We start from the raw sequence: 12,879 nt of genomic DNA, 5'->3' as shown, positions 1-12,879 counted from the left end.
GTTGAAGTCCAGTTATTTTTATTGATATGAGAATCACTTTTTGTCTTAAAAAATGTACCCTATCCATTCAGGTCCCTCTGCTGCTCCATACTATCATGTTAGCTTTGGATGCTTTCCTGGAACAGCATGCTAGACTCCCCAGCATCGGGTAAATAACTGTTTTCCTCTTTCAAGCTGTGCCTAAGAAACCTAGCGAGCTTTACCAATAGCAGATCACTATGTTTTAAATAGATTTTGTCCTACATTAGACGTGGCATGATAAAGCAACCAGGGCTAGAGGGTTTGGTTTATAGTAGTGATGATGAACCAAAATTTCAGCAACCGAAATTGTTTTTTGTGTTTTGACTGTTTCAGCGTCTATTTCGTACACACAACGTGTATTTTATTTTCTTCCCATATTCCGTTTTAATAGTCAAAAGCATGTATAACTAATTGAATTCATAAAACTTTTTAATAAATAAAAATTATAAAGTTAAAAATATAATAAATAATAATAAAAATAATACAAATTTGATAGGGACCTATGAAATGTTTTATTTTTTTTCTGGAATTCTGTGTTGTCTTGTCTGTTTTAACTTTTCTGGATGAGTTAAGACAGCACCCTGAACAGCATACAGAGTTCAACTACCCAAATTCAATTACCAAAACTTTTTTCAGTTTTAGTTTTCTGGCTAAATGGAATCTTAAATTTTGGTTTCGGTGCATCGCTAGTTTCTATTTATGCAACATTGTGCTGAATAGACCCTCCCAAAACTGGTAAAAATTGTGGTTCCACATACAATAACTGTACATTAAACATCAAATATTTTCTAATTGGCTGTCATTTCTCATTCATTGTGGACAGACAAATTGCTTGTTGCATTTTTAAATTCTCTCTTTTTATCTCTCTCTGATTATGATTGACATGGATAATTAAAATTGTGATGTGTTATTTTCCTCTTCTGTGTGTAGTTGTTTGCAGGATGCTGAGCTGCTCCTGAAGTTCACAGAGGAGATCAGCAAAACGCTTAAAAACAAAGTCAGTGTTTTTACAAACACTCAGTCCCATCCTGTTTTGCACATCTTCACATTTCCATCTTTTCATTTAAAATGTGTGTTGTCAGGTATGCATAAACCAGGATCTGGTGAGGTGCGTGTCGCGCTGTGCGAGGGGATGTCTCTCTCCTCTAGCGGCAGCGGTGGGTGGTATCGCTAGTCAGGAGGTTTTAAAGGCTCTCACTGGAAAGTTTTCCCCTCTTCAGCAATGGGTAAGTCAAAGGTCAGATGTTCTTTTGTCTTTCAAGTACACTACCATTTATGAAAGAAGAATGTTTTTGAAAGAAGTCTCATACTCATCAAGACTGCATTTATTTGAAGAAAAATACAGAAAAAAACAATAATGTTGTTAAATATTATTGCAAATGATTTTTTTTTCTATTTTTATAATATTTTATAATAATTTAAAATTAATTTCAATACATTTTAAAATATTAAACCACAAAGTAATTCTAATGCTGATTTGGTGCTCAAGAAACATTACATTTCTTATTATTATCAATGCTGATGGCAGTTAATGCTTAATATTTTAGTGAAAACTGATGCATTTTTTCAAGATTCTTTGATGAATAGAAAGTTCAAAAGAACGAAAGTAACAATTTAAATGTCTTTGCTGTCACTTTTGATCAGTTTAATATATCTTTGCTAAATAAAAGTATTTATTTTTTTATTAAAAAAAAAAAAAAACCTTACTGACTCAAAACTTTTAAAGGGTAGTGCCATTATTATGGCATTAATATGAAGAGATGGTATTTATTCTTTCTTATATGTGTTTATACAGTTTTATCTCGATGCAGTTGAGGTGGTTCAGCCCCTCCAATCTCTTCCTGCTGAGGAATTTGCTCCAAGGTGAGTGAAGCGATCTTGTTTTGTTAGTTCATATGTTTCTACAGCATTTTGAGAATGGTAATCTCTTGACGTACTTTTGTTCTTTCTGACCTACAAACATTTACATTTTAATTCAGAAATTGTCTTAAAAGAATTAGTTCACCCAAAAATTCTGTCATCATTTACTCATTGTCGTAATTCTTTTAAATCTGTGGTTCTCAACCAGGGGGCCACAGCAAACTTACAAGAGGCCTCAAAATGACTTCAAATTATTTTAAAGAAGACAAAAAGCTTTAAAATAAGCCAAAACTAAGGATCATGATTGTCATGAACTTTTTCTGTTTTGTTTTTTGCCGTTGAAGAACCATGGTTCTCACTTGAAAAATGAGGTAGCCTAATTTTATGTTACTTCTAGACCTGGAAAAGTCATTTTGAATTAATAAAATCTTTTACCTCCATGGGCATTTTTTTTTTTTTTTTAATTAATATACTTTTTTTTTTCTTATGCCAAGCTATACAATATTTTTTTCAGGTAGGAATTAGTGAGTGAAAAAAAAAAAAAAAAGTATCCTTAATCTTTATCCAGTAAATCTTAAACAACTGGAGAAAAATCATGGAGCCTTCAAATACTGTTGTGGACAATGAGGAGCTTGGAGTCAAAAAGGTTAAGGATCACTGCTTTAAATGTTGTTTTTGACGTGTGCTTGTAGGGGTGATCGGTACGATGCATTGAGGGCGTGTATCGGCGAGTCGCTGTGTCTGAAACTGCACAGTTTTCGAGTCTTTATGGTGGGATGTGGTGCTATTGGCTGTGAGATGCTGAAGAATTTGGCACTTTTGGGTGTGGGATTGAACAGATGCTCAGGAGAGGTGGGGATATACATCTGACAGGACTCATTTTTTTTCTCTTCTCACTTACTTGAGTAATGGAAAGTTGGTACAATTCTGCATTTTTTCAATTCCTAGATTTGCGTTACTGATCCAGATTTGATTGAGAAATCCAACCTCAACCGGCAGTTTCTCTTCAGACCACACCACATACAGGTATCTTATTATTTTGATCGTTTTTTCGCTCTTTCATTCATGGATTACTTCTCATTTCTTTTTTGCCCATTCTCCTCCCTCTCTGTAGAAGCCAAAGAGCACTACAGCAGCAGCCGCTACATTAGAAATAAACCCAGAGCTCCAAATAGATGCTCATCTGAATAAAGTATATCCTGCTACAGAGGACATTTATAGTGATGCTTTCTTCTCCCGCCTCAACCTGGTGGTCACCGCACTGGACAACGTGGAGGCTCGGAGATATGTGGATAGGTAATCCATGATTAACAGCAGAATTTATTTTTTTCAATGTATAAAGTGTTCTTCATTGCACATTCTTTAATGGCTCTTTTGTGAACTCGCAGTCGGAGCGTATCCAATCAGAAAGCTCTGTTAGACTCGGGTACTATGGGTACGAAAGGACACACTGAGATCATCATCCCAAACCTCACTGAGTCCTACAACAGCCATGTGAGTGTGTATATGTGTTTATATAGGCTGTGTGTCAGTTTGTGTATCCATTGTCCCATGTTTTTTTCTCAACTGTGGTTGTGTTTCTTAGAGAGACCCACCGGAGGAGGAGATTCCGTTTTGCACTCTAAAGTCTTTTCCTGCTGTCATTGAACACACCATACAGTGGGCCAGAGACAAGGTCAGTAACAAACACTCTTACACACATTACCAGGCATAAATATTAGGCTGATTTTTCAATGAGTGGATATAGCTGTGTATATAGCATATATGTAGTGTTTAATATTGCTGTTTGTGATTGTAAAATGTCTGCAAAATTTTAAAGATTAAAGTGCTATTGTCTCCTAAAAGTTGAAATTCAAATATGGTAATAGGGGTTTTGTTTCCGGTGTGCTGTAAGTGGTAGACCAATCACAACAGACTGGGCTGTCTGACCAATCAGAGCAGAGTAGCTCTCGGAAAGGAGGGGTTTAGAGAGAATGAATCTTCGAACAAACCTATTACTAATGTAATTATTATCATATTATTTTGTTATTTTAGTATATATATAAGTATAAAAAATTAGAAGTGATATATGACCAAGTTTTTGCTAGGGTAGCAGTGTGACATTTTGAAGACAAGAAACATAATTTTATTGTAATATTTTTGATGATTTGCGAGTAACTTTTTAAAAGTGTTTTCACTAAACCGGTTAATATTTAAGAATTTAAAATCCAGAAATCATCCATTTCTTTGTAGGTTTGCAGCTGTTTTAACATTAATTGACTGCTAGCTGACGGCTTATCCAGCGTTTTTTTCCAAAAAGTGAAAAATGTCATTACCATCACCAATTCCAAAATCCACATGAAGGATGATCAGGGAGGTGATTTTTATTCTAGGACATGCGATAAATGTTTTAATATAGACATAGTTTAAAAAAAAAGTTTAATTTGAAAGAATCCTTAATTAAAGAATCCCTCATTAACCCTCCTTTGTGAATCTTTTGCACTCTTGATGACTCACTTCTTAATTTCTGTGTGATCTTATTCAACACATTAAAAACAATTGCTCTGTTTTAGCTTATTTTACTTTCATTTCCAGTGGTTTTTCAATTTTCACCACAAATAGCCATGTGGTGAACTTAAACTCATCTAATGAAATCCATTTTTTGTTTGTTCAGATTGTACATTTAAGAAGGTCACCAAGTTTTAAACATCATTTCTAATAGTTGGTCAAAAACGACTAAAAAAGCTTAGACGCAATCAGTTCGACTGGATCTCCTTAGAACTCCTAACAGTGCTTGGAAATGCTGTGAGTGATCTGATTTGTGGTCTTGTTTTTGTTGTGTATAGTTTGAGAGCTCTTACTCCCACAAACCCTCCATTTACAACATGTTCTGGCAGAGTCATTCATCACCTCAGGATGTGTTACAGGTGAGGATATATACTATATGCCTACCTAAACAGACTAATTTAGCCTTGTTTAATTTAATTTCATTGCTTGTGTGTGCAGAGGATGATGGCTGGGGAGAGTATGGAAGGATCATTTCAGGTCATTAAGTTGTTGAGTCGGAGACCTACTCAATGGAATCACTGTATAGCTCTTGCTCGACTCAAATTCGACAAGTACTTCAAAAGAAAGGTAACTGTCCTGCAGAAGTTAATAGTGTTTATCTTGTACTAATGACTATTATTTTTGGCATGTAAATGTGTTTATATAATAGTTATAATGCTTTTAAATGCTTTATATTATAGTAGTATATTTCTCATTGAAATAAAGCGTGTATGTGCAATGTTTACACGACATATCTAATTTCTACTTTAATATTTCAGGCATTACAACTACTTCACTCATTTCCACTGGACACACGGCTAAAAGACGGCAGTAAGTCTCATGATTTGCTCACTTGTGCAGAGGAGCTGTGTTAAAAGCCAATAGAGTCACGAAAAGTGTTTTTTCCTGTTTTTTTCAGGTCTGTTCTGGCAGTCTCCCAAACGGCCGCCTTCTCCTATAGAGTTTGATCTCAGTGACCCACTGTGAGTATCTGAGTAAATATTCTGTTTATAGACTGTTACTCACAGTGATGGAGAGAAATGAGATTTAAAAAAAATAAAAAGATGTAATGTGTGGAAGTTCATGAAAAAATGTCTTTCTCCTACATCAGGCATTTTGGTTTTGTTGTCAGCGCAGCTCGCCTTTTTGCTGGAATTTATAAAATTCCATATTCAGAAGAGGTAATTTTTTTTTTACATTTCAACATCTCAGTCTGGGTCTGTTTTATTTTTTTGTTTTTTTACTTGTGTGGTATCTGAATAAAATTCTTGAATTGATTTCTTTAACGTTTTGTTGTTGATTTTTCTTATGTGCTGTTGAATAATTCATAGCAACTTTCCTATGAGGCTGTTCAAAGTGTTTTAGCTGAAGTGGAGGTTCCCGAATACAAACCAGCTGAAAAGGTATGTGTTCTTTCACCAGTTATTTATGTATTTAGTATTCAATCACTATTGAAAATGTTTGTCTGTGATGTATCAATTAAACACAACCTAATTTTGAGTTGTTTAAAGGTTAACTATTGAGATTATTTTTTTTTCCATACCAAGAAACTTTTCCTTTTGTTTAACTGTACACAACGGTCAGTACATTGATAGTAAAGGCATTTAAAGGAACACTCCACCATTTTTTCATATTAAACTACAGACCCTTTCCAAAAAATTTGAATATCATGGAAAAGTTTATTTATTTCCATAATTCCATTCAAAACGTTAAACTTCCATAGATTATAGGAAGCATGAAGTGCTCTGAAAATGTCCTGGTAGACGGCTGCGTTGAGTGGACAGCACAGTGGACCAGCACCAGCCGATGACATGGCTCCCCAAACCAACACAGACTGTGGAAACTTCACACTGGACTTCAAGCATCTTGGATTGTGTGCCTCTCCATTCTTCCTCCAGACTCTGGGACCTTGGTTTCCAAATGAGATGCAAAATTTGCTCTCATCAGAAAAGAGGACTTTGGTCCACTGTGCTTTATTAAATCCAGAGTCAACGCAGCCGTCTACCAGGACATTTTCAGAGCACTTCATGCTTCCTTCATTTTCCAGCAGGATTTGCACCTGCCCACACTGCCAAAAGAACAAAAACCTGGTTCAATGACCATGGTATCACTGTGTAATTACTGTGTGATTTCATGTAATATTCTAATTTTTTGAAATCCTGTTTTTGTGGGTTTTATGAGCTGGAAGCCCAAATTATGTACAAATAAACAACTAAATACTTGAAATCGTTTAAGTTGTGGGCCCTGAATCTATAATCTATGGAAGTTTAACGTTTTGAATGGAATTATGGAAATAAATAAACTTTTCCATGATATTCTAATTTTTTGGAGAGGGTCTGTATGTTATTCCCTTAACTAAGACGAGTTGATACACACCTCTCTCGTCTCAGTGCGTGCACTCAATCGCTCTGGCGCACGGCGACACTTTGATAGCACTTAGCTTAGCCCAGTTCATTCATTAGGGACCAAACAGAGATGAAGTTAGAAGCGACCAAACACCTCCACGTTTTCCCTATTTAAATACAGTTACACGAGTAGTTACACAACCAAGTATGGTGACACAAAATAAAACGTGGCGCTTTTCTAAGCAGAAAGCTTAGAAAGCTTTTTCTAAGCGGAATAGCACTTGGGAGCACTTTGACTCGGCGCAGTAAAAAGTCACCCCTGAAAAATCCTCTCCCTCTCACTTCTGTCATTAGAACCAACGTGACTTTTTACTGCGCCGAGTCAAAGTGCTCCCAAGTGCTATTCCGCCATACATTATAGTTATCCTTTTTACCCGCTTAGAAAAGCGCCACGTTTTATTTTGTGTCACCATACTTGGTCGTGTAACTACTCGTGTAACTGTTTTGTCCCTAATGAATGAATTGGGCTAAGCTAAGTGCTATCAAAGTGTTGCTGCGCGCCAGAGCGATTGAGTGCACGCACTGAGATGAGAGAGGTGTGTATCAACTCGTCTTAGTTAAGGGAATAACTTAGTTTAATATGAAAAAAACAGTGGAGTGTTCCTTTAAAATTTTCCCAAAGATTTATCTTTCAAAAAAAGTGCTGTTTTTTTTAACTTTCCATTTATGAAACTTGTTGAAAAATGTATCATGGTTTCCACAAAAATAGCAGTGCAACTGTTTTCAACATTAATAATAATAATATGAAATGTTTATTGAGCTCCAAATCAGCACATTATAATGATTTCTTAAGGATCATGTAACGTGAAGCTTTGCCATAACAGGTATGTGTTATGCAAATGTGTTGAATTTCAGGAAGTACTTCAAGTAAATATTTTAGGTTAAAGAGGTTTGCCTGAATAAAAAAAGTTTGGGATTCTGTGCATATAGAATTGTGTTATTTTTGTATTGTGACCTAAATGTTTTCAAATCAAATCGCTTGGCTGATTTCTTCCCCTTATAATTGCAATCATGGCATCATAAAATAAGTATCACCTATGGTGCAAAATGCAGCAGACAAAGACATCCATTTGATGCATATATTAATAGACAAACAATTAAAAAAAATTGCTAGACAGAAACGGCACCAGTGGTGCAGAAATTGCTCTCTTCCCCTTTAAGAAAATAACTACTAAGCGTCTGTATTTGTATCAGCATATAGAGACAGATGAGTCTGTTAAGAAGCCTGATCATTTGAAAATGACAGTGAGCAGTGAAGAGGAGAGAGAAGCGATCTCACAGCTACAGGAGGCCATCAGCTCCAGCTTTATAACACCTGGTTTGTCGATTCTCATCCACATACTCTAAACCAAGATACCCAACATTTCCATACACTTTTTTCCAATTATTTTGTATCCTTTCCTTTCTTTTTTTGGTCTTTAGAGAGGCTACGTATGACTCCGCTGTTCTTTGAAAAGGATGATGACTCAAACGGACACATGGATTTTGTTGCGTCAGCATCGGCTCTGCGAGCTCACATGTATGCCATCGAGGCCGCTGACAGACTACAAACCAAACGAATTGCTGGCAAAATCATCCCTGCTATCGCCACATCTACAGCTGCCGTCGCAGGACTGGTGAGAGAGAGAATAAAAACCTATTAAAGGGAAATCGTTTTCTATGATGATTCCTGTTGTGTTTAGTCCTTTGCTTTGTGTATTTATGATTGTGTTATTATTCATTCTTTGTAGGTGTCAATTGAGTTGGTAAAAGTTGCTGGTGGTTATGGATTTGAGTTGTTTAAAAACTGTTTCTTCAACCTGGCAATTCCAGTCATGGTGCTCACAGAAACCGCTCCGGTCAAGAGAACCCAGATCAGGTAGCAGCAACACCCATGCACAGATTGGCGCTTGTAAAAATGAATAGATATGTGTTTCTTATCTTCGTATAATTTGATCTTTTTGTTTTCACCAGAGATGATATCTCCTTTTCCATCTGGGACCGTTGGACTATCTTCGGTCACGAGGACTTTACCTTGTCTGATTTCATCAGCGCAGTAAGGGTGAGTACCACTTTTGAGACTGAATGTCAATAATGTCAAAGGCATTTTAAAGGGATAGTTCACCAGAAAACAAACATATTTGTCATTATTTACTCACCCGCAAGTTGTTCCAAACCTGTATGAGTTTCTTTCTTCTGTTGAACACAAAAGATGATATTTTAAGGAATGTTGGTAACCAGACATTTGATGGCACCCATTGACTTCCATAGTATTTTTTTTCCTACTATGGAAGTCAATGGGATCAACTGTTTAGTCACTGACATTCTTTAAAATATCTTCTTTTGTGTTCGACAGAAGAAAGTAATTCGTACAGGTTTGGAACAACTTGAGGGCGAGTAAGTAATGACAATTTTTCACAGAGACCAACTGTACCAAAAATTACTGAATGTAGATAATACCCCAACTATGGATTAAACAACTGCTTACACTCTGAAATGTATTATGGGAGTGAATATAAAATATACATATTTTGAATCTCCCAGAATGTGTCAATTTCATTGTCTGCTGACAAATTTAGCAGTCTTTAAGCATTTTAACCACTTTTTCATAATTCTTAATGTGATAGAAATAATAGTTTTACAGATAAAAAAAAAAAAAAACTTTTTCTAAACCTGAACTTCATTGAAACAGCAATGTAACTGCACTTTTGAAACACTTTTCTAAAATTCACCTAAAATAAAATTTACTCTACTGTTCAAATTTTGGGGTTGGTAAGATTTTTTTATTTAAGAAATTGATGCTTTTATTCAGCAAGGATGCATTCATTTGATCAAAAGTGACAGTTAAGAGAGAGACTTTTACATTTGTTACAAAGAAAATCTATTTAAAACTTTCTATTCATCTAAAATGATGAACCATGAAAATATGAATCATGGTTTCCACAAAAATATTAAGCAGCACACAGTAAGAAATGTTTCTTGAGCAGCAAATCAGCATGATTTCTGAAGGATCATGTGACATTTAAGACTGGAGTAATGATGCTGAAAATTCAGCTTTACCATCACAGGAATAAATTAAAAATGTTAAAATAGGGTTAGGGTTAGGGTTACAAATATGTTACTACAGAACTGTTTTGATCAAATAAATGGAGCCTTGGTGAATCTAAAATATACATAAACATGATTTTTTTTTTTTTTTTTTAACAAGAGTCTCCTAAAATTACATTTAAGATATGTAATTAATTTGTGAAGAATGAATGAATTATTGCTTGGTACATAGGAACAAACAGGTTTTATGCTTCATTTCAGGAGAAGTACGGAATTGAGCCCACTATGGTTGTTCACGGAGTGAAGATGCTGTATGTGCCGGTTATGCCGGGCCATAACAAAAGACTCAAACTGACGTAAGGCCCAACTGTAAAATAGCCTATTTTACTTAGATTATAAAAATAATCTTACCCTGTAAAATCTTACGTGTTTCAGCTAATGTGTGTCATTTCTGTGCGACGACTATCATCAAATGCAATTAGAAAAATGATGCACGATGCTTTGTGGATTTCTTATGCATTTCCATAACAATATTTCTATTTGTCTTCTCCTTGCAGAATGCATAAACTGATCAAACCTTCATCAGGCAGGAAGTACGTTGACCTTACCGTATCATTTGCCCCTGAGGTGGATGGTGACGAAGATCTGCCCGGTCCCCCAGTGCGCTATTACTTCAGTCGAGAAACTGAGAGTGGCGAGACGGCCTAACACGAACACATACACACACTCTCACAAACTCTCCTCCCTCTTGCTCTGTGGACCACAAGTGGAGTAGCACTTGATCTGACTCAATGTACATAGTGAATTTTTGTTTTCTACTGGTTTATTATTTTATTGCACCGCATTGTCTGTGCAGATGCCTTAAGATAATTATATTGTGCTTCAAAGTGACAATAATAATAATAATGGTTATAATATGAATGCTCTGAAGAGTAAAACAAAAAAGAAAGTGTTTACACAACTTCCCCAGGGCTTATTATTCTATGTTAGTCTAGGAGAGGACTCTGTAAAAAAAAATCAATAGAGGGCTTGTAAAAGAAGAACATTCATCATGAATCAGCTGTAATTTATTTGCACATGTTTTAGGAGGATATTGGGGTTTAAGAAGTTGTCAGTCACTGTAAGCAACATAAACACCAAAGATTTCACCTCTGGTTTAAAATGTTTATCATTGGCATTCAGCGATGCTTCACGACTGGTTTCCCCTGAATGTGGCTGTCAGGTTCTTCATGATCTTAGCTTTTTGCAAAAACAGATGAGGTAAAGCTAATTGCTTCTGATGTTACACCTACAATGCAAAATGCATTTTGTAGTGCCACTAGAGGGCGCTATAGTTTATAGTACCTTTGTACCCATTTGCTACAAAAAAACGCTTCTACTTGAGCGACAAGGCTTAAAGGATGAGACTCTATGTAATCGACACTGATGTAGACATCATCCTGTATGTGAAGGTATATTCATATCACTAAGTCCAACCTGCATGTTGGCATCTAAAACAGGCTTTTCACAAGTTCCTCGCTGCATTTACAGTCTTGTTGATGTCATTGACTCCTAAAGTGTCCTTTAGGCAGTTGGCTGTTGCTTAGCACACATGTGATTGGCAGTAGTGATCAGAAATCACACACTCGCATAGACACACCTGACCCAACTTTCCACTTTGAGCTTACAGTGGATATGTTCGAATGCACAAAAAACAGGAAAAACACGGACAGTGTTTCTAGTTTGATCCCTTTAAATTAAACCTTCAGTTGCACAGAATTCCCTGCCATGATGTCCAGCATTTGGAAATGATATCTGGTGATATCTAAAAGAGCTAAACCAGTGTTTGGAAAATATTATGTCATTGTGACTACAGTATTCAACAGAAAGTTAAATAAATCAAGTCAAAAAAAGTCAATGCATTTCCCTTTTTTCCCCCCTGCTTTCATGTATTTTCCCAACTCGTCTAACAACTTAACTTGTGGTAGTGTGTGTGTGTGGAAAAAATCAGAAAAGTAGCATGGATCTTCATTTGATCTATGACAAGATCTGATAGATCCCTCTGGAGGTTTGCGCTGGGCCGAGTGTATATGGTACTCATTGTAATAATATACTGTAATATAACAAAATATACTGTTTAAATATTTAGTGTCAGGAAGACATTACTTTTATTCAGCAATGATGCATTTAATTGATCAAAAGTGAAGAAAGTAAAGTAAAGTAAAGACATTTATAATGTTGCAAAAGATTTCTATTGCATACAAAAAATGCTGTTCTTTTGAACTTTCTATTCTTTAAAGAATCCTGGAAAAAAAAAGTTTCACTGTTTCCATAAAAATGTTTAGCAGCACGAATGTTTGACAAAACCAACCAGAAGGACTGAATTAATTGGCTGCTGAAAATTCAGCTTTGCTATAAAAAGGAAAAAATTACACGTCAAAGTATATTAAACTAGAAAACCTATTTTAAATTGTAATAATTTTTCACTATATTGCACTGTATTTTTGATCAAATTAATGCAGCCTTGGTGAGCAAAAAAAGACTTCTTTCAAAAACATAAAAAATATATATCTTATAGATCGTAAACGTTTGAATGGTTGTGTATATTTAAGCTAATAAATGCTAATAGTCTTTTTTATTGTGTTTCATATTGTGCACAAGTCATGAAACACTTCTATGGTACTTTGTGACCTGGAGCATAAAAGTGAGTCTGCATGCAAGGAGGGTTTGCGGTTGACTCTGAAATGTTTGATTCACGCCTCTACTCTTTAGAACGGAAACAACTCGGCTCTGTCTCTGTTCTTAGCATGGGTGCTGCTTTAAGGAGTGGAGTTTGACCTCTGGATCACTTGGGACAGCATGTCTGAGCGTGTGCTTTCAGGACACATATGCCTTTTGTTGTTTCTGCAACTTCATGCAACCACTTCAAAAATAAATCTCTTACATTGGATGGGTTGAATCAATAAAATTCCTTTGCCTTCCTATTCACTACAACACAACAAAACCATGTTAGTTTAAAGTTGTTGCTGTTTTAATATATATATAAAACGTAATATATTAA

The 12,879-nt window shown here is 35.6% G+C and overlaps 1 protein-coding gene across 1 annotated transcript in view; it reads left to right on the top strand.

Annotated features, from left to right (window-relative positions):
• The window catches only part of uba6 (ubiquitin like modifier activating enzyme 6), a 23,816-nt gene extending 12,080 nt beyond the window's left edge, over positions 1–11,736 (top strand). Inside the window, exons 12-32 of the mRNA XM_084096784.1 lie at positions 72–148; positions 952–1,018; positions 1,104–1,247; positions 1,817–1,884; positions 2,574–2,733; positions 2,830–2,907; positions 2,996–3,177; positions 3,270–3,375; positions 3,467–3,556; positions 4,707–4,787; positions 4,867–4,995; positions 5,187–5,238; positions 5,327–5,390; positions 5,519–5,588; positions 5,739–5,810; positions 8,007–8,130; positions 8,235–8,428; positions 8,543–8,670; positions 8,766–8,853; positions 10,101–10,195; positions 10,397–11,736. Coding sequence (XP_083952910.1) covers positions 72–148; positions 952–1,018; positions 1,104–1,247; positions 1,817–1,884; positions 2,574–2,733; positions 2,830–2,907; positions 2,996–3,177; positions 3,270–3,375; positions 3,467–3,556; positions 4,707–4,787; positions 4,867–4,995; positions 5,187–5,238; positions 5,327–5,390; positions 5,519–5,588; positions 5,739–5,810; positions 8,007–8,130; positions 8,235–8,428; positions 8,543–8,670; positions 8,766–8,853; positions 10,101–10,195; positions 10,397–10,547 — 2,220 coding nt within the window. The 3' untranslated portion in view covers positions 10,548–11,736. The remainder of the gene's footprint in view (positions 1–71; positions 149–951; positions 1,019–1,103; positions 1,248–1,816; positions 1,885–2,573; positions 2,734–2,829; positions 2,908–2,995; positions 3,178–3,269; positions 3,376–3,466; positions 3,557–4,706; positions 4,788–4,866; positions 4,996–5,186; positions 5,239–5,326; positions 5,391–5,518; positions 5,589–5,738; positions 5,811–8,006; positions 8,131–8,234; positions 8,429–8,542; positions 8,671–8,765; positions 8,854–10,100; positions 10,196–10,396) is intronic.
• The last annotated feature ends 1,143 nt before the right edge of the window (positions 11,737–12,879 follow it).

This window comes from Abramis brama, assembly GCF_963993115.1.
Source record: "Abramis brama genome assembly, chromosome: 2".
NCBI lineage: Eukaryota > Metazoa > Chordata > Actinopteri > Cypriniformes > Leuciscidae > Abramis > Abramis brama.
The sequence above is the reverse complement of the archived record's forward strand: the minus strand, read 5'-3'. Positions and strand labels throughout refer to the sequence as shown.